The 26,435-nt window shown below is 33.1% G+C and overlaps 1 protein-coding gene and 1 pseudogene across 1 annotated transcript in view; one reads left to right on the top strand and one right to left on the bottom strand.

Annotated features, from left to right (window-relative positions):
* The window catches only part of LOC128160186 (uncharacterized), a 66,023-nt gene extending 56,614 nt beyond the window's left edge, over positions 1 to 9,409 (top strand). The window contains exon 4 of the mRNA XM_052823479.1: positions 6,931 to 9,409. Within this exon, the coding sequence (XP_052679439.1) occupies positions 6,931 to 6,992 (62 nt within the window). The 3' untranslated portion in view covers positions 6,993 to 9,409. The remainder of the gene's footprint in view (positions 1 to 6,930) is intronic.
* Positions 956 to 24,847, bottom strand: LOC128160178 (uncharacterized; annotated as a pseudogene).
* Positions 24,848 to 26,435: the final 1,588 nt, after the last annotated feature.

Below are 26,435 nucleotides of genomic sequence, written 5' to 3' on the forward strand. Positions count from 1 at the left end.
TGGTTGTAGCCAATATGAAACTGAAAAACTATTGAGAAGGTTCAGTTATATGCTGTCCACATTGGTACTGATTTATCAACCACTGCTTCTAAAAACATCACTCAATTGTGAAACAGTCTGGGAAACTTTTTTTGACACAAGAAGAATGTCTAAACTTTCTATTATGTACAAGATCCACAATAAATATTTATCTCGGATTCTTCCTAATGCTAGAAGTCACAAACTAGGAACCTTGAAAATTACAGTTTATTTAAGTTTAGAATAAAATTATTTAAGAAATCTTTTGTGCTAGACCCTATTTAACTTTGGAATACAATGAGTTTGATGTAAGAAATGAAACTTCTGTGTACATATTTCAGAAGTCAATATCTAAATCTAATAACATTGCTATATTAAACTACTTCCTATTTCACACATGGTTAATGCAAGCTTAACATAAACATTATTGTATACACTAGACTTAACTTTGATTTATAAAAAATAAATGTTATATTAAATAATAAATATATATAATAAAAGAAAAGCGGTAATTGTCAGTGTGGATTACCCAAGGATGCCTACCTTGAATTATGTGTGGTTCTTTCAGTTTGTGTACGTGGATTGTACAAACAAAGAGTTAGAAATTCCTACAAAATCGACTGGTGTCAGTGGTGACATTAAATCTTAAAAACTTGACTTGCACCTCATAAATGTTTGGTTTGTATTCTATTATAACAATTGTAAGTTTTTGTACAATGTTTCTTTTTTTAATGGTGAAAGGGTTATTTTTGAGCAACATTTCTGTATGGTTCATTATCTCTTTGAAAAAGAAAAAAGGAAAAAAAAAATTTCCACTGTTTATTGAGATTTATATTTTTTATCAATTTTTTAATTAGTTAGACTTCTGATTAAAAAAATATATTAAAAAAACACCCCACCCCCCCCCCCCCCCCCCCCCACCTTCTGGGTCCTAAAACCATCAGGCGGCAATTCCAAACAAACAATTTTTTAAGGATGGCTACAGAGTACATCAAATTACATATGTTATTATTGAGTTTTCATTATATATTTCGGCTTTGGAAGAAAAAGGCTTTCAATGCCGTTTTTCCAGAATGTACGAAAACTACCGAAAACGTTAAATTCTGCTTAAAATTTCACTAACTTAAAAAAGAGCATGAATTCTTTTCTTTAGTTTGAAAACTTCATTTGATAAACATGATAATAAATCTAGTTTTAAAAATAAATTCATTAGCTTTCGCAAAACAGTTGATACATATACAATATGCACCTCATGGCACACTCAGAAGATTATTTTTGCCTCAATTAGAACAAAATAAAAAAGTAAATCTAACTAAAGACAACTCATCACATTTTATGTTACAAAGACTGTCTTATGTCTGTCTTACTCTCAAATACATTCATGCAAGTAAGGCCAACCATTCATGAAGGTTTTGTTTCTTTATCACATTATTTGAGTGTTTGCAATGACAAGGAAAAGTGATTATTTTACCAAAAGTAGAATTTTGTTGTCAATTTTACATTGCAATAATGACAGAAATGACAGGGTAGAGACCTTTGATGTTTTTGAGCGCGATGTATTATATTCTAATTATACTCCTTTCTTAATGAGATATCAATGACCTGTTCAACAGAGTGAGCACGCTCGAGCGATCCCAAAAATTTGTGTTACATGTAACGGGAATTTTGGCAAGCCAGAATTTAGGAGCATACCCATACAGAGACCATTGCTACATGTTGTAGCATAAAGGATGCGCAGAAGGTTTCTTTGTTGTATCTAAATAAATAAGCCAACATGCCAGATTCTAAAAAACAAAACATCACCTTAAGGAATTTATGTTAAAGACTGACAAGTTTGGTTATACTAAAAAAGGCCGAAAAACACACTTAGGTATAGCAAAAATTAAATTCCTCCCTTTATTAGGGAATAACATTATTTATCTGCTGACAAATGTCAACATGAACTAAGTATCAGTTTTGCCTAAAGAATTTACCTATCAGCTTAACAAAGATAATAATTTTTAAATGCCAATTTTATACATGTACTTAACTTAAAATACAAAGTTTTACAATACTTTTAAGGTAATTACTGATTCCTATAAATCCAATTTTTCTAATAAACATGACCATGCTGTCCGTCTAACATATTTTAATTTTAGCAATAAAAAAATATGCATTATGACTACATTCCTTTCTATACACTCTTTGGAAGCTCAAATTGAGGCCTAATGTAGAAAAAAACAATGAAGAGTAAAGCATATAACTCGAGTCAGAAAAAAATTTGAATCTAATGTAAGTAATAAATATATCTAAAAAAATGTTTCTACAAATGAGAAATAAACATGTACACTATAGCTGTATTAAACAATAAAAATAATGTTTATACCAATGCATACGTTGCAATAAAAAAGGAACACAATACTTGCAATAATTGCAACACAAAATGAACCTGCACTCATGAAATAGAAATATAATGGCAAAATGTGTTCAAAGTATATAATCTAATGAAATCATTGTTACAAAAGCTATACATATATCGACACTGAATGTAGAACGCAACATATCACTGGGATTACATGTATCAATATAGCATGTATCACAAGTCAGAGCTAATGTCCATAAATTGATGATCACAACTTCGCACACTGTCAAGCTTTTTCCGTAAAGTTCTGTTGTTCATTGTGTTCGGAAATTTCGAATTGGTGTTTGTAGAAAGTGGTTATTTGTCAATGTCCATAAATAAACCAAAATGCAGCATTACCATAGTGACCCTACAAAACAGAAGAATCTAAAAAAAACTTAAACAGAAGAATCTAAAAAAAATTAAAGTGAGATAAAAGGATCATTATTAGATTGAGTCGTCACTCAAAACTAACTAGTACTTTCGGTCAAAAAGACCTATTGTTTTTGTCTTTTTTATTTTCATTATTTTCAACAAAGTTTTGTCAAGGATTTTAAGGATACGGTTAAAGATATTAAAATTTTGATTGCATAGGCTTATAGCAATTGGTTCTGACACGCGTAAGTAAGGTTTTAACTTCCGGTTCTGTAGCCCTTTTCACAAAAAATCTTAAGGTTTTGCGTAAGATTTCAACTTAAGAATCTCTTACGAGAAATCTTAAGTGCTTTTCATGAACGCATTTGTAACAGGTTTTACTTAAGAGTGTGTCTCAGAGAAAAACATGCAAAATCTTAAAAATTCGTCCAGGAGGGTACATAGAATTTTTCATTTTACTTTGTATATTTAAGATCTATGGTGTTGCAGGATCTAAAAAATACATTTGGAAATTTCGTCATTTGTTTCTATTTTTAGTAACAACCCAATTCTATTTTTAGCCAAATAATTGCATAATAATGGGCGCTAGCAATATAAGATATGCAACGCTCTGTTTAATCACTACAAAGAGATTGTCACACCATAACTTGATTATATCATTAGCATTGTTAAAGTTAAATATATTAAATTTTCACATTGATTGCATCTATTTATGATCCATAATGAAGCTATATATCAGACCTAATTTATAACCTCTGGTTTTTATGTTGGAGTTTAGTGCAATGATACAGCTTAAGTGGAGAATATATTTTGATTTAATTATATGCAATAAAAAGATAACTTGTGCTGTATATAATATTAAAAATCCACCGATGGCATTTTATTAGAAAGATATTAAATAAATACTTGAATTAGTGACCTTGTGGGGTAAATTAAGCTTTCTTTTGTACTAATGTTTTGTTTAAATTTAAGTAATATGGAATAAATTGATGACAAATAAACAGTATTAATGTTAACATGATTTTAAACAACATTAAAAATACTGAAAAAGTAAATAAATATTTAAAATACACTAAAAATGATGATTTAATATTTTAAAGAGTTGTCTCCCGTAATAGAACTCTCCAGATAAGAAGGGAGAAAACAGCATTGCAATGGAAAGGCAGCAGAATTCATCAGATTTCAGAAGATTTTCATACATTTTGTGTAGTTAATACACATTATTTCATACTGTATGAGAACACATGGGATATACATGCATCATTCTCTCGGCATGTGCGTTTGTTACAACGCTCGGAACGTGTTCCTGTTTTTTAAACACACCTAGATATGGCAAGAAATTAGGACTGCGTTTTAAGGTAATAGTTTTGTACCCAAGGGTACACCCCTATATATATCTTGAGCAAAAAGTTACAAATAGGGTACACTATATATTTCTACTGAAACCGAAAGTAGGTGGTTCAGTAACAGATGTAAGAAGTCTTTATTTTTGTCAAAGTTAAAAAATCAAATAAAGGAGCTGATGGTGAGGGTACAGTGGGTACAAAGGGTACACTTGGATACAGGGTAGGTTACAAAACTATAAGAAAGTGAAACAATGAGTTAAGAAGTCTATATTTTTGTCTAAGTTAAAAAATCAAATAAAGGAGCTGATTGTGAGGGTACAATGGGTACAAAGGGTACACTTGGATACAGGGTAGGTTACAACACTATGAGAAAGTGATACAAGGGTTAAGAAGTCTCCATTTTTGTCAAAGTTAAAAAATCAAATAAAGGAGCTGATGGTGAGGGTACAGTGGGTACAAAGGGTACACTTGGATACAGGGTAGGTTACAACACTATAAGAAAGTGAAACAATGAGTTAAGAAGTCTATATTTTTGTCTAAGTTAAAAAATCAAATAAAGGAGCTGATTGTGAGGGTACAGTGGGTACAAAGGGTACACTTGGATACAGGGTAGGTTACAACACTATGAGAAAGTGATACAAGGGTAATGACTTCATAGACAATTTAGTAATTTCAACAAAAACTAATTAATTACATCAAATAAAGAGTACTGACCAACCTAGAAATTAAAAATAAAATCAAGTTATATTATTCACAACAGAGACATATATAACAGAGATTGGCAACTCCGCCTTTAGCGTGATTTGTTGTTGAAAAATGGTACGGGACCAACCTTACTTTGAGAACTACTTTTTAGTAAACTGAGATAATGATCTTAAACCAAACGTAAACTGTTTTAATGAAAAATGTGCATAGGTTTTAGACATTTTTGAAACAAAAAATTGAAAAATAAGATTAATAAATAGAAAATATATTGGCCAGCTATAAAACATCTGCGAAATCTCGGACGACGGGTAGCCAACTGCCTCCTAAAACTCCTCTTTTAATATTGTTTATATGACATAAACTCATGAAAATATAATATTTTGAATGTTTTGGTGATAGGTTTTAGCCGTTTATATTTCGATATAATTGTTTATTAGAAAGATATACTGATTTAAACTGGGAACACTTTACAATAGGGACCGCGAGATTTCGATCAGTTGCCAATCTCTGTTATTTATGTCTCTGATTCACAAGAGATAATATCAATATGAAAAACTTTAAAGAGGAAATAAAGATATGGCATTCAGTCATTATGTTACCATTGTACCCTCTGTACCCTCTGTACCTTAGTGACCTACAAGTATCTTTGTAATTTGCTACTTTCATTTTCCAATGCTTTTAAACTGTACCCTTTTTGTAACCCTTTTCTCTATAAAGATATAGGACGTGTACCCTAGGGTACAAAAGTATCACCTCAAAACATAGTCCTAATTTCTTGCCATATATGAACACACCGGAGTTATGCATCGTCATGTACATGTATCGTGTGTCTGTAGAAGTGGTCAGTAGCAGTTCCATTGACACTAGCACGCTAAAACTGATTTTGTCAAAAAACAGAAAGACATTTTTTGTTTAAAATGTGGAAAAATGAAGTCATGTGTAATGCCACCCGAAATAATGCGAAAAGTAAAGCCAAACCAGACTGAGGGACTAGCCTACCCCGACAATCAGTTGACAATTTGTAAGTGTTCTGGCTACGGACAATCCCAGAATTGGATCCAGTAAGTCATTTGTTTATTCACTCAGACCACTGCATAATGATTGATTTAAAGTGAACTGAGTAACTGTATATATATAATTATTAAACACATTAAAACCTCATGAGATTGCTTGGAATTCTGTCAGATCAGTATATAAAGTACAATGTCACCATTAATTAACTAAGATTTTATATTATTATCTGGTACCAAACATTTACAATAGCTATAGTAATACAAAATGTCAGACTCATATTTTGCTGGACCTTGCTTGATCTAATTCTTGTGTAGAACATTTGGTCTGACCATGCTGTATTTCTTTGGCGACAAATTGTAAAGACATGCAGAACATTTGGTCTGACCATGCTGTCTTTCTTTGGTGACAAATTGTAAAGACATGCACACTGTAACTTGTAATATTATACATTGAAATATCTCATGTGAAACCGACACTGTACAAAAAATTCTAGACAAATATAAAATTACATGTAATAACAGTACATGCAATGTGTTAGAAAACTGTACATTTTAAGATATTGGATAAACTTTTACCATTAAAAATTGTATTTTGAAATCATGCTGTGATGATATGTATAATGAAACTTTATCCAAAAACAAATGTAAAAACTGGGCTGTGGAGATGATTATAATAAGAATATGTTATCAAGTATTAGACAAATGAACTTATAACTGCTTAAGGGTGAATCAATTTTTTTTAAATTAATTTTTTTTTAATCCATAACAAAGAATAAGGTGATCTATTTAGTACATAAAGGTAGTACTTTTAAACGTGTGTCACATTTTTGTTTAAATATTAAAGAGGATTTCTTTTTGTTCCTTTTTTTTTGTTTTTGTTTTTTTGTTCTTTTTTCCCCACCTGTTTAGTTTTAAACTAAGACCGAGACAAATGTTTCATATTTGGTAATACAATGTACATGTACTTGTGAGAAAAACCCTGTTGTGGGTCAAGGTCAGTGAGAAAGGTAAGAAATTCATATTTAACTTATATGTCAACCCCACCCTCTACTGAAATTGTTTATCAAACTTAATATTTTGATTAATCTTTCAGGGTATATGGAATTTCCCAATTCAGCAGGAACAAAGAAGTGGAACCGTTTCACCTACCGGTAATCAACATCAGGAACAGTCCCGAACAAACAGAATAAGAGATGGACGATAGTTCTGAATATAATACAGAAAGGCAAGAGAATAATCCTCAACAGTTTTACTCCTGTCTGGATTTATTATGCCAAAAATTATTTGCAAGATGCGACAACCTTGAATGAATACAGCAGCAAATCTGTATGCTGCAAAATGTGAACATTTTAGAGAGTCCCATAACTCCCTGATACAAAAGTCATCTCAGGATTTAGTCAGGAACTGTTGATGGTGGAAACTAGCAAGAGCCAACAGAAGAAAAGGATGTGGTCATTGTTAAGATATATTAATCTCATTGAGATGAAGAGCTTTGTATAAAGATATAGGAAAATGTTCAAATTTTTAAGCTAATATATTGGATTTTATCTGTACTCAATAATAGGTTATGGCCAAAAATATCATATTTAAAACTTTTAAGCAAATTTCAATTTAGGCCACATCAATATAATTTCTTGTTCTTCGGACCCCGCACGCTCTTATTTAAATAAAACTATACAAATAATAATATTTTTAATTTCCCGCATCCAGGAAATTCTGCACTGTTTTCTTTTCTATTTCCGCTCTATTTTTCGCATTTTAAATAGTTTAAATTTGTAAATCAGAAACAAGTAGAAAAATATAACGGTCCGCACAAATTTATTCATGTACCGCCTTAAAATTTTGGCTACAAGAAATAATAATTTTATTATTTAATCGCTCGCCCGCTCGTACCTTTTTACACTGGGTGTCCGACGAACAAGAAATTATATTGGTGTGGCCCTAGTGGTTAATTTTTGCACCACCAAGCCATCTTAAGTCTAATTCAAAAAAAAAAAATTCTAAACAATTGTAGTGGATTTTATATTGGTTAACTGAATCATAGATATTTCTGCACTATTTGATGTTTTACACTGAAGTCCTACAGAGGTCAAAGAATTGTTTGTCTGGGGTAGGTGGGGGTGTCGGAGGTGTTCAGTTCAAACAATTAAAAATAAAAATTAACTCTTTATTAAAAAGCATTGCAAAGGTTTATCATTAATGATAACATTGAAGTTCTTGTGAGGAACATTTATTTTTCCTGCAAATGTACATGTATATATTTATACCTTTGTAAAATATTTGTCCCCTCTTCCCAGTGTGGCCCAACTTTACTCTACCTAGGGATGATTTCACACAATGCTCAATGGCCAAGTTTTTTTTTTTAAGTTTTTTTTTAAAATGCCAACAAATTATCAATGATTGATTTTTTTCTCCCATTGTAACTGTAAAAATTTTACAGAAAGATGGATGCTGGACAAAAGATGATAAGAAAAGATCACCTGAGCTAAACTAAGGTTAGCTAAAAAGCAATTGTTGTCAGATGGATATTTTGCAGATAATTGTATTAATGACAATGACAAATGGGCAGAAATAGTTCCTGCTTCAGAATCAAATGAATATTTTGATCAAATGACTTGTATCATAATGGTTAATAATCTGTTTACTTCTGTTAACATTCAGTAAGAGTACATGTCTAGAAAATTTAGTATTCATTGAATGAAAATTTGAATTCTGTTGGATGTTTTATAATTGAAATTGAAATGAGGAAAAATTGCAAAAAACATTAAACATTTCAGGTTTATGTAAAAATACACAAAATCTTTATTTAGAATGCTCATCACTAATTAAAAATTCCTAGATATGATATGTTAATATATTGTTGAATTACTATATAGCATGTACATGTAATATTTGGAAAGACAAGTTTGACCTTTTTGCACTTTTCTCCAATTTCAAATAAATGGAATTTGAAAGAATGATAGTATTATAATGTTGATGGTTTTTCATTTTGAAACTTGTTATTGTATGGTTATTTGTTTAATGAAGAGAATATACATGCAAGATGATTTAAAGATCCAATATTCTATTCATTACCCCTCACACACCCCCCTAAAATTTGATGGATTCTTTAAAAACTTTGCTATTATTTACATTGATGTTTATTCAAATTCTATTTTTACATTAAAAAAAAACAACTGTGAACAACCTCAGAGACATATTTGATTTTTAAATTATTTTGTATATTAGTTTTGTCTTCTACACCTGCAGTATTGTTGCACATTTTCGTAGTAAAAATGTGACTAGTTTAGATGTTGATAAGATACTGAAGAAGATATTTGCCATCAGCCAATTTTTCATATGTTGTACTCATTTGATTGGTAAATAATAAGCAACAAAACTTTTGAGAATAAAATCTCCACTTTGAATTCTATTGTTCAGTTAAATCTGTATAAAATTGATACTTTTTCCAGAATTGGGCACAATGCCAATTTCATGACCCTTTTGCACTAAGTCTAAATGAATGTCAGTTGTGATGACTATATGTTTAAGAAGTACTAACCTGTACCTTTTTAAAAACAATAAAGTATTTGTATTTATTTCAGAAATGCATTTTTATTTTTCCTCCAAAAAATCACTAAAACAGTGTAATCAGAGTTCTCATTTTTAACTCTTAGTGCTATTTTTAGTAACAGGCCATGCAGCCTATACCTTTATCACGAGAGCAAAAATAATTTGTATAAATTCTAAACATATATACTAGATATTGCTCACAAAATTTGAAGTCAATCGGAGAACCTAGCTACTGGACCATTTTGCATGGTTTTTTCTGTGACACACTCTTAAGAATTTACTTACGATTTATCCTTTCCCTAGCAACGATTTGAATTCAATTAATAATTCTTATAAAACAGGAGAAACATATAAATAAACCAACATTCTCATAAAAAGGATGCCAAACTGAAATTATATACCCCTTACATCGAGTGAAATCAATGTGATGTAGTAGAAATCAAAATATGACGTCACAATCACAATGTGTGTATAGTGTGACGTAGGAAAATCTTACGAGAAAAATTTGCCGTAAAATTTTTTGGAGAATTTATTTGTGTATTTTTTCAACAATAACTGTTATATAATGCGAAATAACGGTATAATGCGGCTCAAAACATTAAATTTAGCTGTTTTCCTTGTATATTTTACATAAAACGATTATTATTTACAGTTATGAAATACTTACGAGAGGGTATGTGCTATCGTAAAGTTACGACAAATTTTACACGTAAGAATCTCATAAGATGTTTTGTGAAAATGAACAAAAACTTAAGTTTTCACTTACGATAAAAATTAATCGTAAGATTTTTTTGTGAAAGGGCTACATGTACTTCCGGTTTTGGCAAGGAAAATAGTAAAAATTGAATGAAACGCAATATTTCGCTTACTTTTTACAATTAGATGTATCTTGATATGTTGCACAAAATTGTAAGCGTAGACATTTCTCTATCTACCGTTTTTGAGTTTCAAATTTGAGAGAAGGGGGGGGGGGGATGATAAAACAAAAAATTAAAAAAACCTTCAGAATTTCTTAAGACTTACAGACATTGTTTATATGGAATTAATTAACATATATTCCAAGATTCATTGAAAAGTATTGAGTACTTCTGGTTTTATGAGCTGATGAAAATCGTTTATGGGAGTTTCTATGTTATTTAATCAATTGAATTCATGCATGTTACATTTTCTAAAATAGTTTAATATGGAATTAATTAACATATATTCCAAGATACATTGAATAGTATTGAGTACTTCTGGTTTTATGAGCTGATGAAAATCGTTTTATGGGAGTTTCTATGTTATTAAATCAATTGAATTCATGCATGTAACATTTTCTCAAATAGTTTTCAAGCAAATATATTTTCATATTTCATATTTACAATAAGGGACCTATAATGAGCAGACCGGAAAAGGTTCTGAAAATAAAATTCCAAAACATAGGTAATCACAGATTACAAAGCTCACCGAGATGAGGCATCACCTTTATGAGACCTCCTCTATCATAATATATGAAAATCAAACTTTATGATCTTGGATATTCATGGATACTGTTATGACAGTATTGTATATCATCTGTTAAAAAATTGTATGATAATCATAAGTTCATTTCATTCGGTTCATGGATGGGAATATGTTCTATAACATATACCATGTTCTTATTTTATATCAAATACACAATCTTTGAGAAACAAAGTAAGAATTTAAAAATAAGGGGCTTAAAGGGCTGTCAAAAAGCCCTTCCTTTTTGTTAAAAAACAAAAACAGGTCTAGTTTTTTTGTACTTGTGCTAGTACTCAAAGAAATGTATTGGAGATTAATGATATTGATCTGTTACTGCTAGATTGACCTTGTAAGGTTAGAGTACTAGAAACAAGAGGCCCATGGGTCACATCGCTCACCTGAGCAATATAAGGCATGCTTACATCAGCATCCGTAAGGCCTGTACATTTCTGGTGAGATCCTGAATAGCTGTCAACATGGTGTAGTTTGTGACAGCCTGGGTGTCGCTGACTTCAGGTTTGGCCGTGACTCTGGCAGCTAGCTCCGCCTTACTGGCTTCTTGTCGGAACCCTTCCAGTGTCTGTGGGTTCTGCCTGATAATATATAAATATTATTATTATTATTATTATGTATGAAATGCTTCATAAATAGTTATAAACTTTACACATTTTAATTGTCTTACACACTTTTTTTCAGCCAAAATTTGATCAAAAGTAAAGGGTGCATTTTATACAGAGGAACAAAATTTTACCCCATTTTTTCAGGCCATGATTCTGGAAAAAGTGTTAAAATAACAGCCATCTGGTACTATGTGTGCCAACAGATGAGGATGTACCCGACACCTGAATCAGTGTTTCAGGCACATTTAGGAGATATTCCTTATAACAAATTCAAGACATTGTCAACAGGTTTTGACGGTCACCTTAGAACCATATTTAAAACTCGAGCTTGAACATTTATAAAGTTTTTGAAAGCATTGTATAACATCGAAACATTTAAATAAATTAATAACAAGAGGCCCAGGGGCCACATCGCTCACCTGAGCAACAATAGCCTTAACCCTGATCAAATTTTCATAACAGTAACAAAATCAAAATATCTTGACAACTAAGTACGGTAGATCTTGCTTAAAAAATTTAAAATATCTGCCGATTTTTATCACATATTTTTATGGTAAATACCAAGCCCCTTTTGTTGTATCTGTAAGAAGATTTTTCTCTATTTCTATATACCCCCCCCCCATTGTGGCCCCACCCTATCCCAGGGGACCATGATTTAAACAAACCTGAATCTGCACTATCTGAGGATGCTTCCACTCAAATTGGAGCATTTTTGAGAAGATTTTTTTAAAAAGATTTTCTCTATATATTCCTATGTAAAAATTCCCCCCCCCATTGTGGCCCCACCCTATTCCGGGGACCATGATTTAAACAAACTTGAATCTACACTACCTTAGGATGCATCCATACAAGTTACAGCTTTCCTGGCCTAATACTTTTTGAGAACAAGATTTTTAAAGATTTTCTATATATATTCCTATGTAAAAATCCCCCCCCCCCCCATTGGGGCCCCCATCCTACCCCGGGGAGCATGATTGATACAAACTTGAATCTTCACTATCTGAGAATGCTTCCACTCCCAATTTTAGCTTTCCTGGCCTAATAGTTTTTGAGAAGAAGATTTTAAAAGATTTTCTCTATATATTCCTATGTAAAAATTCATCCCCCCATTGTGGCCCCACCCTACCCCCGGGGACCATGATTTGAACAAACTTGAATCTACACTACCTGAGGATGCTTCCATACAAGTTACAGCTTTTCCGGCCTAATAGTTTTTGAGAAGAAGATTTTTGAAAAATACCTACAATTTTTTAATAATTCTAAATTATCTCCCCTTTAAAGAGGGCGTGACCCTTCATTTGAACAAACTTGAATCCCCTTCGCCCAGTTATGCTTTGTGCCAAGTTTGGATGAAATCTGCCCAGTGGTTCTGGAGAAGAAGATGAAAATGTGAAAAGTTTACAACGCCAACGCCGACGCCGACAACGCCAAAGACGACAGACAACGGGCAAATTTTGATCAGAAAAGCTCACTTGAGCTTTCACCTCAGGTGAGCTAAAAACTCATTCAACATCAAAGAACGTGGGGGAATAAGCCAAGGCATAAAACCACTTAAGTCCATTTGAAAAGCCCAACAAAATTTTTTCATACAAATATCAGTTTTGTTACATTTATTAAAAATATGTAATCATTTGCAGTCAGTATTGCCAAAACCTTCATAAACTGGCTTCAAATTTAATTGATATGAAGACATCAAAATATGTATATGCTAATTGAGCAACAAAATGCTTATGAAATCGAATGTTCAGACTATAGTTTTTTATAGAGTGGGTCATCATACCATTTTTTTAAGAACGCATATTGATAAAACATGTAATTGTCTATCTTTTTCAATTTTCAAAAAAATGGTACCAAGACCCACTCTATGGTAAAAAGCAAGTTTTCTTCATTCAGTTTTCAAGATGATCATCAAATGGCCAAGACCGAATTATGTTTGCGCAATACTAAATTGAGTTTGTTATTTAAATGGATTCAAACATGTGATTCCGTGGTGTAGCGGTTAGCGAGGAGTTCTTTGAATATAAGTATGTTGAAGTAGGTGTTCGATTCCGTGTTGTAAATATTTTTTATATCTTTGTTTACTTTGTTTAAATTCGAAAAACTCATTTGATGTAAAGAAAATAAAAATTGCGCTATTATGAATAAAACACATGCACATAATCATTTTATAGATTTTTAGTTAATGCTAAATCAGTTTTTTAGTATTATTTCTAAAAATAAACATGTTACTTTGTTGAGGGGGAACAAATTATGGACTTATAGACAAAAGATAGGAATTCTTTATTCTATATACACCCACATAATAAACTCTCTGGAGATATGTAAGCATAGGAATGAAAATATTTGAAGTTATTACACATATTATACTAAATCCGTGATTGTCATTTGAAACATATTAGTGATAGGGTTGTGGCCACTCGTAGGCATATGCCTCGGCTTATTCCCCCAGGTTCTTTGCCATCATTCTCTTTTTTGATTACATTTGAACTACATTATTAATTACCTTGGCAAAGGAGGTAGGTGTGGAATTCTGCTCTTTGGGTTCAGAAGAAGCATAATATTTTGAATTCATGTAGTTTGGACGAAGAGGGTAAACTGTTTGGTTTGGTAAGTTCTGCCACCTAGAAACATGGTGGCTCTGATATCCCTTATTGGAAGGTAGGCTCTATTGCTGGTAATTCTGCTGCCCATAATGCATCTGGTTGTGTTGCGGGGTTGACTGCCAGTAATTGTATGGATAGGTCATCTGTTGCATGGGCTGATAGTGATTGTTGTGCTGGAGCATTCCATTTTGTTGACCTGGCAATTGGGTTTCTTGGTTGTTTGGATCCGTGATCTGCAGTTGAGGTTGTTGACTAGATGCAGTCAGAAAAAATTTAAATTAGTTATATACAGATAACTGTATCTTAATATTTGCATTTATTAAAACAAGAGGCCCAAGGGCCACATACATCTCCTGAGCAAAAACAGCTCTAGGTTTTTTTGTTTTTTTGTTTATAATTTATTGTTTTTGTTCCATACATACTAATGTTGACATTAATAAATTCAGTTTTTATAAATTTTATACACATGCATACTCACTCACACACAAGTATATTTACATACATTTTTCAATATTAGTGGTAAATGGTTACTTTGCTTCCAAACCCCCCCCCCCAAAAAAAAAAAATAATAATAATAAGAATAGTAATAATCATAATATCATAAACTAATCTTAAATATTTTTCCATGTAAGCCACAATTTTTCAAAATTGCGCAGCTTTTGATTTTGGATAGCAGCATATTTTTCTGTATGATATTTTATTCTTAAATAACCGAGTAATCCAAGAAAATTTGGCATTTTATTTTGCATTAAATATATAATAATATATTGTTTAACATATAGAATTATGAAGTTTATAACTCTGTTATTGTTTGACAATAATAGCTCACCAAGAATAACATTCGAAACATTAAAACCAACTCTTTCAATGGTCTTTCTGTATATATGAAGACTTAAATCACTCCAGAGTGTTTGTACTTTATCACAATAAATGAAAACATGTATTATTGTTTCAATATTTTCCATACAAAAACCACAACAATCTGAATCAGAAGTTTTAATGTTAATTTCCTTAAGGTATTTTCCAACAGGAACAATTCTGTGCAAAACTCGAAATTGTAACCACTGGGCAGAAGAATCACTAGTGGTTTTATAACAAATCTTAAAAACATCTTGCACTGATAAGCTCTGCCTCCCACTTGCTGATTGAGGTTGGAATAGCCTCATTTTTATTAAAAAAATTATAAAAGATTTTTGAACATTTTTCAAAAGATACGAGAGGTTCAAAAAATGACGGTACATATGGATTAGGAAGTCTTTTGAAAGAAGACCTATCTATTAACAATGATTTCAAATATTTTGAAATAGCCGCAACAATGCTATTGTATTGCATCACACAACTGTCAGATAGATTGTGTACATGTGTTTTTAAGAACTCCAAAGTCTAAAAGATTACAATCATCATCAAAAAATCTTGCACAGCCTTTACTCCCTTTTCATACCAGGATTTAATAAAAACTGGTTTGTTATTCACTTTTACATTAGAGTTATAGCGAGCGCAGCTCGCCGGCGCGAAGCGAGCTCTACCGGCAATTTAAGGCGTGTGTGAATAGAAAATAGACCCCTTCATGATAACTGCGGTACTGCTCTCTTGCAGGGCAAAATGATATACTTTGCCAAAATTTCAGTAAGTAGATAATTAAATGACGTCGTCATCATATTTCACCAAACTGTCATTTTGCCCTGCAAAAGAGCAGTTCTGTACCTATATTTACTAAAGTTCGTAGACGTAGACGTAGAAGTTACGAATGGCGTAAGATTGAAGTTACGAATACGTGAAATGGTATTTACTAAGCTACTCTTAGACGTAGACGTAGGGTGTACGATTTATTCGTACGCATGCGCAATAATTAGTTTCACCGCAGTTACCCAATCGCAACATCTCGGGCCTTTCCGGCAGACTCGGAAAGGCCCGAGAAGTTGCGATTGCGCAGTTACCGTGAATTAATTCGGACTATAGTTGCACATTCATTCAACGGATTTTTTTGGCGTCAGTAAATCGGACCAGTAATGCATGGTTTTAATCGTCCCAGTAGTTCCCTGTAATCAAGGTAATTTTCATCACTTCACACTCTCACGAGAATCAGCAAGACAATAAAAACAATAACAATGTATACGAGGTACAGTCAATGTTACCTCTAAAGTTCACCTCAGTACACTCTCAATCAAAATTAATCGAGTGACGTCACAAAGGTTTACACATTGATCCGATAGATTTTTTCGGCGTCAGTTAATTTTGACCATATTCATAGTTTCCAACCTCACGTTCTCGCGAGAATTAAAGTACTGATAAGCTGTGTAATTTTAAGAACATCATGCTTTTTAAGTAAATTAAACAGTATACTTCGCGTACTTTTATTTCTCAGGGGAGTTTTAATTTAAAGAGTCAGTATAGCATTGAATCATAATTTTTTGAAGTATACACTCTCATAACTGCAGCGGTGTGTGCATACAAATTGAGTAACGCGCGTTAGCGCGTTATGAAAATTTGTATGCACACACCGCTGCAGTTATGAGAGTGTATACTTCAAAAAATCATGATTCAATGCTTATATTTACATTGTTTAACTTCTTGCCTTGTCTGCAAATGTGATTCATACTTTAAAATTCCTATCTTATCCTAAGGGTAAGTTAATATTAATGGAAGAGCCACAGTAACAGCCACAAGCGTGAACTTTGATTTTCGCTTGTGACGTTGCAGTTTACAGCGTTCAACGTTTGTGACGTCATAATAAAACTCATCATTTTAACCTTTGACTACTTGTTGCATTTAGAGGCATTTGAAGATCACAGAATTTAATGGAAAAACACAGTAGAATGTAAATATACGACACTAACCAACGCAATCGTAACTACTCGGCCATTTCCGTCACCGCAAATAAGATATTTTATCGGTTACGGAAAAGGGCGAGCGTGATCCGAATGTAACCAACGTAAACTTTGACCTCACAATAAGGGGAAATAACTCTAACTGAAGTTATTGTAAATCTGCTGAAATTCCTCTCAAAATCTTGCAAAGCTAAAGAATGAGGACATTTCTTCAGATATAGGAAACAGTTGTAACTTGCACTCATTTGGATGAATACTGACATTTATTTTATTCACATGGAGTTGCCCCCTCCACTTTTGAAAAATTTAATTTTTATTCTTTTTTTTTTTAACTTACGCTTAAAAAAAATTAGCTTATCATATTATAAAAAGAAAATGGAATTGCCCCCCCCCCCCTTTGGATTGGGAGCATGTAATAAATGGAAGTGAAAAGGGGGTTGGGTGGGTGGATGGCAGCCTCGTCAAAAAAATCTTAACAAGCAAAAAGAAAAAAAAAGATAATTCTCAAAATCGATTAGAATTTTCTTTCATGTAAATTTACTGAAAAAATAGGTATGTTTTATTTTATTTTGCAATCAAATTTATTTACGTTGTTAATTTTATTTTCATTGATTTATCATAATTCATTGTTTGATCATATGCTGCGCTCGCCCCAACGGTCGCACCGTAAAACATATTACCACACTGGAATGTAATGAAATTTGTTTTTAAAATGCGGAGAGTAAGTAAAAGATTTCGTATAACAGGTCCAAGCAACAACAACAACAGTCCTAGGTTAATTATTTCTTAAGTATCAAAATCAAAATTTCTTGACATTTAAGTGCAATGAATATTGCACAACAAGAGGCCAATAGGCCGTTATGGTCACCTGAGTACCAGGGCCAATACACAGACCTGTCGAGGAATCTCATATAGAAGCATTCAATTAAGTTTCATTCTGGAGTAAAAGAAATATATTGTAATGACAACCACCTGTCTGCCTGAAAATTTTCAACCTATAATTTTAGCGAAAAACATTTATAAGATCATAATAGAGTGTATAACCTGTTCTTAAAAAACAAGATTCTAATACAAAATAATTTTCCCACATTTGTTAACTTTCAAGATAGGTTTATAAGTATATGTGTTCATGGATAAACTAAACCAAGATTGCTAGCTACATGTAGTATACATGTTTTATTAAAAACAACCTCCCAGACAGACACTCTCCCATAGGGCATTAAAATGAAAATGATACACCTCATCTCCACTCACTGCTCATGTTTCAGCTTACACATGTTCCATCTTTTTAATTACCAACCATTGGAGCTGCATCACAATCTGACAATTATCCCAAAATCATTTTACATGTACTGCTTATCAGTAATTTTGGCTAGCTAATTATTACTTTACTATTGTTAAAAAAAAATTGTTTTTTGCAATTTTGTTTAAAATAATAGATTTGCTTGCATAAGTCTGGGTAAGGGATATGTTTCGCACCTAAACATGTTTTGCGCTGAGATGGTTCGCACCTACTCTGTTTCACGCTGAGATGGTTCGCACTGCAAATACATTCTTAACAATGAATAATTTATAAAACATGTACATGTAAATGTTAAGTTTATGTAGCCGGTGCCAGTAGAATAAACATTGACATATTATGTAAACATAAATAGTAAACACATATGGTTTTTTAGCTCATCGAGACGAAGTCGGGGGGAGCTTATGCTATATCCTCGGCGTCGGCGTCCGGACCTGGTTAAGGTTTTTGTTGCATGTCCTGTATCTAAGTTATTACTTGTCCTATCTTTACCAAACTTGCATGGATGATGCATCTGGACCTATTAATGGACTTGAGAGACTTGGATGCTTAAACTGGGCCATGAATTTCAGATGCTGGAGGAGGTTATGGTTTTTGGAGCAGGTTAAAGTTAAAAATAAGACCCCATGGAAATTTTTTTAAAAAGCTAAAACTAAGCGGGAAAATCAAAACAACTATATCAAGGTAGATAATATAAGTTGTTAGATTTATTTAATTTTGTGATCCAAGGTAAAACAAAAATCTGTATCCGTTTTACAAAGTTTATGAAAACTCCGAAAACTCTCTAACTGCTGAATTACCGAACAGGCACCTGGTCACGGTCGCCATTTGATTTTTTAGACCGGCTTATCTGACACGATTTTCTGGCAGCGAATCATGTAAAATTAATAGGTAAAAATAAATCTGTACGCCCCTAACTACTTTTTGTGTAAACTCGTGCATCATCTACATGAACTACCATACGTCCGTTCCTTTTATTGAAAATCATACTCCGAATTCAGTTTTAATAACTGCTTTTCAGATAGATAAAACTAGAAAATGGAGACCGGAAGTGAATGAATCACGTTATACTTTGGTGTTGACCTATCCTGATTTGCTTTAAAATTTATCGTTAAAATAAAGCAACAAAATAATAAAGACATCGACTGATAAATTTACAGAGACAAGTCAATGAAAGGACTGGTTAGAAATAAAATAAGTAAAATGTCCAGATCAGTCACTTAGTGCAAATGAAGAAAAGTATTCACTCGGCGTTAATTATATGTGTTACTGACAATTGATAAAGCAATGTTTATCAATTATATGATAATTTTAAATTGTTAATATTAGCTATTATTTCAGAATTATGTGATCTTAAATTTCTAATATATGCAAAGTTACCGCTTTTACATGTAACAGCAAAATTAACAAATGTTGTAGGAAATTATAATTTCATGGATATGTGTCGTTTCAATACACTCTCGTCTATTATGCGCAAATTTTCATGCGTGTCTTGGAAAATATAAACTTAATTTCGAAAGCGATTTAATTTGATTTTTTTCGAAGAGCTACAACTAAGGATTTGTAAATCAGATTTTAAAACTACGATATAAACTATGAGTTTTTATCTTCCTAAAATTGAGATAAGTACTACTTCTATTTACATGTACTATCATACAGTAAATTCAAAATTTTAAATATAACAACCATGCATCCATTCTGAATTCATAGGTCTAATATTGGTGTGAGATATTTACCGATTGAAGAAAGATCAGCTGAGTTCTGATGATAGACATTAAGATATTGATGAAATTTTTTTTTACAAAATCATGAATGTAACTAGTTTTGTACGTTACATGTATAAAGTATAGAAAAAAATTATGTCTCATAACATTTAAAAAAAAATTACGTATATATTCCAACTAAGCCGGACAAGATGAACATTAACTTTTTTCTTTAATCCATAAGATTGTATACCCGGTATATTGTTTGATGTATTGGTCACCCAAATGTATAATCTATATAGATTTTGCTTAAAATGCATTGTTCAAAATTTAAACTCAGTTTCGTTACTAATAACTAAAGAGTAAATAAACGAGAAGGCAAGTTCAGACTTCTTATTATTTTCTATGTACATGAATTAACAGAAAACAGATAATCTTTGATCAGAAAAGATCACTGGAGCCTCTGGCACGGGTGATCTAAAAAGGGGAAACTGTACCTGGGCTGTATAAGTGAGTCTCTACAGAAATGCACTGCATTGTCCAGGACTCTCCATCGGCTGTAAAGAGTGTTGAAATGGTCCTCCATCCCCCGTGCCACGTCTCCTCAAACCAAGGAAGGAGAGAGATGAGGGACCTCCTAAACCCTTAAACAAAAGTGAATGAGGACAGAAAAGTCAAATTATCAAAAGACAATTATTACCAGGGAGTTTCTTGTGAAGTATTCTCAATATAAACCTTATAACATATCTGCTATATGGCTAATTATCTAATAATTTTACACCAAAAAATGAGTTGGTTAAATGCAATTCAAAACTACATTTAATTACATATAAGTATATAGTGATACATGAAGCTTAAAGGCATTCCAGTTATGCATTTATGACAAAATTCAGAATCTTAAGAATTCTTATATTTCAAATAATATCATTTTATAAATTTCTTCATATTTAATGGGGCATAAAACAATACATCTGTTTCTTGCTAATAAACCATTGCAACTTTACAAGGCTGGCAAACTTAAACTCCAACAGGCTTCTCAAATTAGGGAAAACAGTGGTGATGTGGAACCAAGTCATTTTTCTCCACCAGATGGCATTGCAACTGACCACTAGAATGGGACCTGGCGTCTGAAGAGAGGAGGGGCCGTGCAAGCTGTATAGACTCCCTTGTGCCAAGTGTGATTCATATCAGGGCAGTACAATCTGTATGAGGAGGTATAGACACCAAATCCTCGGGTAGAAATGCTGCTAAAATTTAAAATATTACCTTACAAAAACATCAAATTCAAAGCAAGTCCAACCCAAACGGTGTATTCAGTGGTGCGTGAGACACCCTTCCCACTGACAACACAGACTGTTTATTCGTTCACTGAAAATGTTACCTCAAAACATTGTGACAAAAAAAATTGCTCAAAACATGGCCACTTACGTGAAGAGGGCATAAATGACCACAAGTTCACCCTTGGGTCTTTGGGGCTATTCTTCCACTGCATCATACTATAAGGGATGAGTTCATCTGGGCTAGGGAGGGAACTTTGTGAAGATGGCTTATAGATCAAGGTAAAGGACGGCTCAAGCTTCTGAAAGGAAGAAAGAGTTCACTTGAACAAGGCTAAGATAAAAGCTGCATTCTTGTGTGAAAGACAAAAATTAATATATTCCAGCAGTTTATTTAATTCCTTAACAAGTAGGCTAAAAGTGATTTTTATTTACAATATATGGACAATGTATACACATAATAAATAAGAGGTTTAAATTTCACAAGTATATATACCTTAGAGACTATCCCTTTAAAGATTTCAATGTGAAATCTGACTCATGAAGATGAAATCTGACTCCAATATGAATTCTTTAACACAACATCTCCTACATAAAATATCACTAATGAATATCTTGATGTGATTCTTTCTTCCAATGTAAAATGTTAACAGAAATACCCTGTTTTCTATCTTTTTTTAAGAAACGGTTCTGCTCCACTCTGGCAGTTTGATTTTCGGCAAGTCTTTCCACAATTTTGATTAGATGAATGTTTAAATACACCACAGTTAAATAACTCCAGTGTAAAAACTTATGAAGTATTAAGACTCTAATAAAAGACTCCAATGTAAAATCTGACTCCAAGATGAATTCTTCTACATGAAATGTCACTTACAGATGTTCGAATGAATCTTTAATTGTTCCAAGTGAAGATTGCAATTGAAAAACAGAAAATGATCCATGTTTGACTTTTTTTATTCGTTTTGCTCTTCCAAGTACATGTACTTCAGATTTTGTTTCAAAACGCCACTGCCGATCGAAATCTAATGAAAGATGAAAACTCTTGTGAACAATCTGAATCCAACATGAAATCTGACTCCAACATGAATTCTTCTACACGAACTCTCCAATGTAAAAAGGTCACTCGTGAATAATCAATGGGATTTCTCAGTCAGAGACGACACAAGAAATTTGTTGAAAAAATTATAACAACACATGAACCTGCCTTTATCATGTTTACAGTTTGTTTTCATTATATGGCTGCACTTAGTCTTTGGTTTGCTCAACAAGAATTGTTCCAAGATGCTCCGTTATGAAATGTGATGAAAAAAAATTTCATGCAAAATCGAACCTCAAGATGAAATCATGACTTAATCTGAATGAAATGTTTAATGTAAAATGTCACTAATGAAATATTTCAATAGGAATCTTACTTCCAAAGGAAGTCGACAAATGTGGAATGTTTACACAATTGTCAAGTTTTTTGTTTATTTTCATAAAAATAAATAAATGGCTGCAATCCAGTCTGACCTGTCAATTTTTTTTTATAAATCTCTCCACCTTGTTGATAAAATAAATGATTAAATGCACTATTGTAACAGCTCCATTGTAAAAAAACTTCTGAATTAGACTCTAGTAAAAGACTCCAATGTGAAATCTGACTCCAAGATGAAATCTGACTCCAAGATGAATTCTTCTACATAAAAACTCCCATATAAATAATTCAGCTCCAATGTAAAAAAAATTCTAAAGTACGAAGACTCTAGTAAAAGACTCCAATGTGAATTCAGACTCCAAAATGAAATCTAATTCCAAGATGAATTCAGACTCCAAGATGAAATCTGACTCCAAAATGAAATCTAACTCCAAGATGAAATCTGACTCCAAGATGAAATCTGACTCCAAAATGAAATCTGACTCCAAGATGAATTCTTTTACATGAAACCTCCCATTTAAATGATTCATAGTTTTTGACATTTTTCTGGCTTGAAAACTTCATATACCATACAAAAATTTGGCATTCTGTAGAGTGATCTCCATCAGTTCTTCGGGTTTCACATTCAAATGTTGTGCAACAAGTTTAGCAGTCTCTCCTATATATGCGGGTGTACTAACTTTTGCTGTACCAAAGGGAAAGTAAGGAGCATCAGTTTCCAACACAATATTTGTTCTCGGAATGGCCTTTAAACCTGCAATCTGATGACTATCAAATGTGCGAACTGATGCAGTTAGTCCAAAACAAGTATTTGGAAACTTCTTTAGCCATGCCTTTACAACATCTGTCTTTCCTTGGAAGCAATGAAGATGTATCCGCTGCGCATTTCTACAGTGCACTTCCATTAGCATCATACACCTTGCAATTACATCAGATCCATATTTATCCCCAGCTGGCCCTCTGAGATGTAACACAATTGGAATGCAAGGCTTGGCAAGTTTCAGAAGTTTTATAAAGACATCTTCCTGTTGCGTCCACTCAGATGGTGGGACACTCCTATCTAAGCCACATTCTCCTAGTGCAACAACTTTTGGATGGCACAGTAATTGCTCAAGAAGCATTATTTTTTCCTCAGTAAACGTACTATGCTGTTTTGGGTGTACCCCAACAGCAACTTTCCAAGGTCAATTTAAAGTAAAGGACACGTCTGGATAGGTGTTGGGCTCGCTGTAGACAATGATGCCTCCAATGACGTTAACAGGAACAGCTGGTTTGTATGGTACACTGTCCGATTCACTATGTTTCAAAAGGTCCTCTACAGTGTGCCCCTCTTCAACACCCCATATCTTCTTACAGGCACGGTCCAAATGGAAGTGGCTATCAAACACAGCTGGTAACTCGCTGTGTTCAGCTACTTCCGTTCCACTAGAATCATCTGGCAAATTACACTCTGCCAGATTTGATGGCAATTCTAAGTCAGAGCCATGTAAAACTAGTGATGGATTTTTAGGAGGAAAGGTAGAGTGAATAAGAGGATTTGATTTAAAACGGACAAACTCCTTTTGTTGGAATTCTGTACATTTGTCCAACAGCACCATAATGCATCGCCAAAACAACAATACAGCTGGAGAGTTTACCGGGTGCAGAGTAAACTGTTTTGGCTCGTCTACCTCTAAGAATGGACATGCCTGGCGAAAATAATCTGCATGCAATGGATTGAGGACAATGGTCGAAGGTATTTTACTGGCCTGGTTGACTGTTTCCATAGCATCAGAAAGAGTAGCTTCTTCTCCTAATGCGGCTTTAATCAACCATTTTAGTGCTTGGACACAATGAAAAACATTGCTTGAGTCTGATGACACTGTTTGAAACATTGAAGGCATGTGCCTTTTTGTACAGTGACGTCTCACTTTAGAATCCAATGAAAAACAATTTGAGAGCAAACAATACTCTGATTGTTGGGAGGACTTTAATTTCAGTGAGGGTTCATCTACGTCAACGGTAACTGATAATGACCTTTTACTAGATTCAACTTTTCGTAGGGTTTTGCCTGTTGTTACTTTTTTTTCTGTGCTAAATAGATGTTTTGGCGTCTCTTCAGGAATTATTTTTTTGAAACTAACTGTCCTTAATGAGCTGGTAGAGGGATCAGATCTCTTTTTCTTGCACAGGGTGTGCGTTCCCTGTGTCTTTGGGGCATATGAGATGGGATCTGGGCATTCAATTGGTGTTTCTTCTTTCCTGTCCTCTGCTGCATTTTCTCGAACAATATTTATGTTCGGTTCGGTCCTCAGACGTATGTCGCGCGATGATTCTGCAACATACACTGATGCCGACCTTTTAGATGTCTGCAGCCTTCTGCCGTCTAATGAAGGCAGATTTTTATCAATCCAATCATCAGACAGGTCACACTGACAGTTTTTCCTAAATTCATTGACCCATTGCTTACACCCGAGGTGTCTAGCAACTTCATATTGCAGGACTGCAGCACTCCCTAGTTCTTTATTGTTAAGCTGCATAATCCCCAAATATAAACTTCGTGGCTCAACTAGAATCTGGCTTTGACTTATGCGAAAAACGCTAGAAAAAATATTTTCTCCAGGCCATCTGAGAGCTTCAAAAGTGTTGCAGCGCCTTCCAGATGATTGCGTCTCGTGGGTTCTTGCAGCATTTGACATTGTAAATCTAAGTAAACAAAATAGAGAGAGAGAGAGAGAGAGCTATTACATTTATTAGTGCTCTGGCAATATTAAAATATGTATAATATCACTAGAAAGAGACCATATGGATGAAAATTGCAATTTGTAAAATTATATAAAATTCAAGACACTAAACCACATTGCTAACCTGAGTAAGCAACAAAGGCCACAACTCTTATTCAAATAGCTTCATGATATATTACCATCAAAATGCCCACGAAAGAATAAAGGTTTAAATATAACTTGAACAGTCCTATGAAGACTAATACCCTTCCCTCTCCCCAAGGTTCGACCTTTAAAATGTCATTTTTTTAAATCATTTTCCAAATTAGCCCAAAAGCTTTGATTTGAAATTAGATACCTTGTGCGATTGCACTATAAACTGAGAAGATCATTAGTTGCACAGTTTGTAAGCAACAATAAACATTTTAAGCATGCACCCCTTAAATACAAAACCAGAAATGACGTAGACAGGAATTATACATTTTGTTAAACAATGACATTAAAATTGCCTAAATGAACTTGGGTCAAAATTATGACACATCTTTATGACTTCATCTTTTTGGAGGTCCGTGTTGCTCTGCTTTGAATTTTTATTTCGTTTTATGGATTTTTGAAATGGTTGACGGATTGTTATTGTCATTTTTTCATCCTTGGGTCATATGCAATTTTTAAGTGAAGTATGAACTTAATCCAATTAATATTCTCAATAAAAAAAGGTATACAGCGAACACAAATCTTCCAGTGGCCTTGAACTTGCACAAATGACCTTGGGTCAAAATCATGTTTCTCCTTTATAAAAAAAAAAAATCATGACACACCCTCTTGTCATAAGAAATCTTTATGTGAAGTAATAGATTTTATTGTTCCTACATATGAAGATTAAGGACCAGGCGGATACGCCTTTACAGATGGGACATTTTTCTCAATTCAAAACTCATGTAGTATATGTTGTTGATGTTATTCAGTAGTTTGATTGATTACTTTTCACTAGAGCCCATGACTTACTAATAGCACAAGATTTGTCTTGACATGGTCATGTGCATGGTCCTAGATACAAATTAAAACATAAGGGATTTCATTGGTTTGAAGACATTTGAAAAATAATTGACTATTATTA

Source organism: Crassostrea angulata, chromosome 1 (assembly GCF_025612915.1).
Source record: "Crassostrea angulata isolate pt1a10 chromosome 1, ASM2561291v2, whole genome shotgun sequence".
Lineage (NCBI taxonomy): Eukaryota > Metazoa > Mollusca > Bivalvia > Ostreida > Ostreidae > Magallana > Magallana angulata.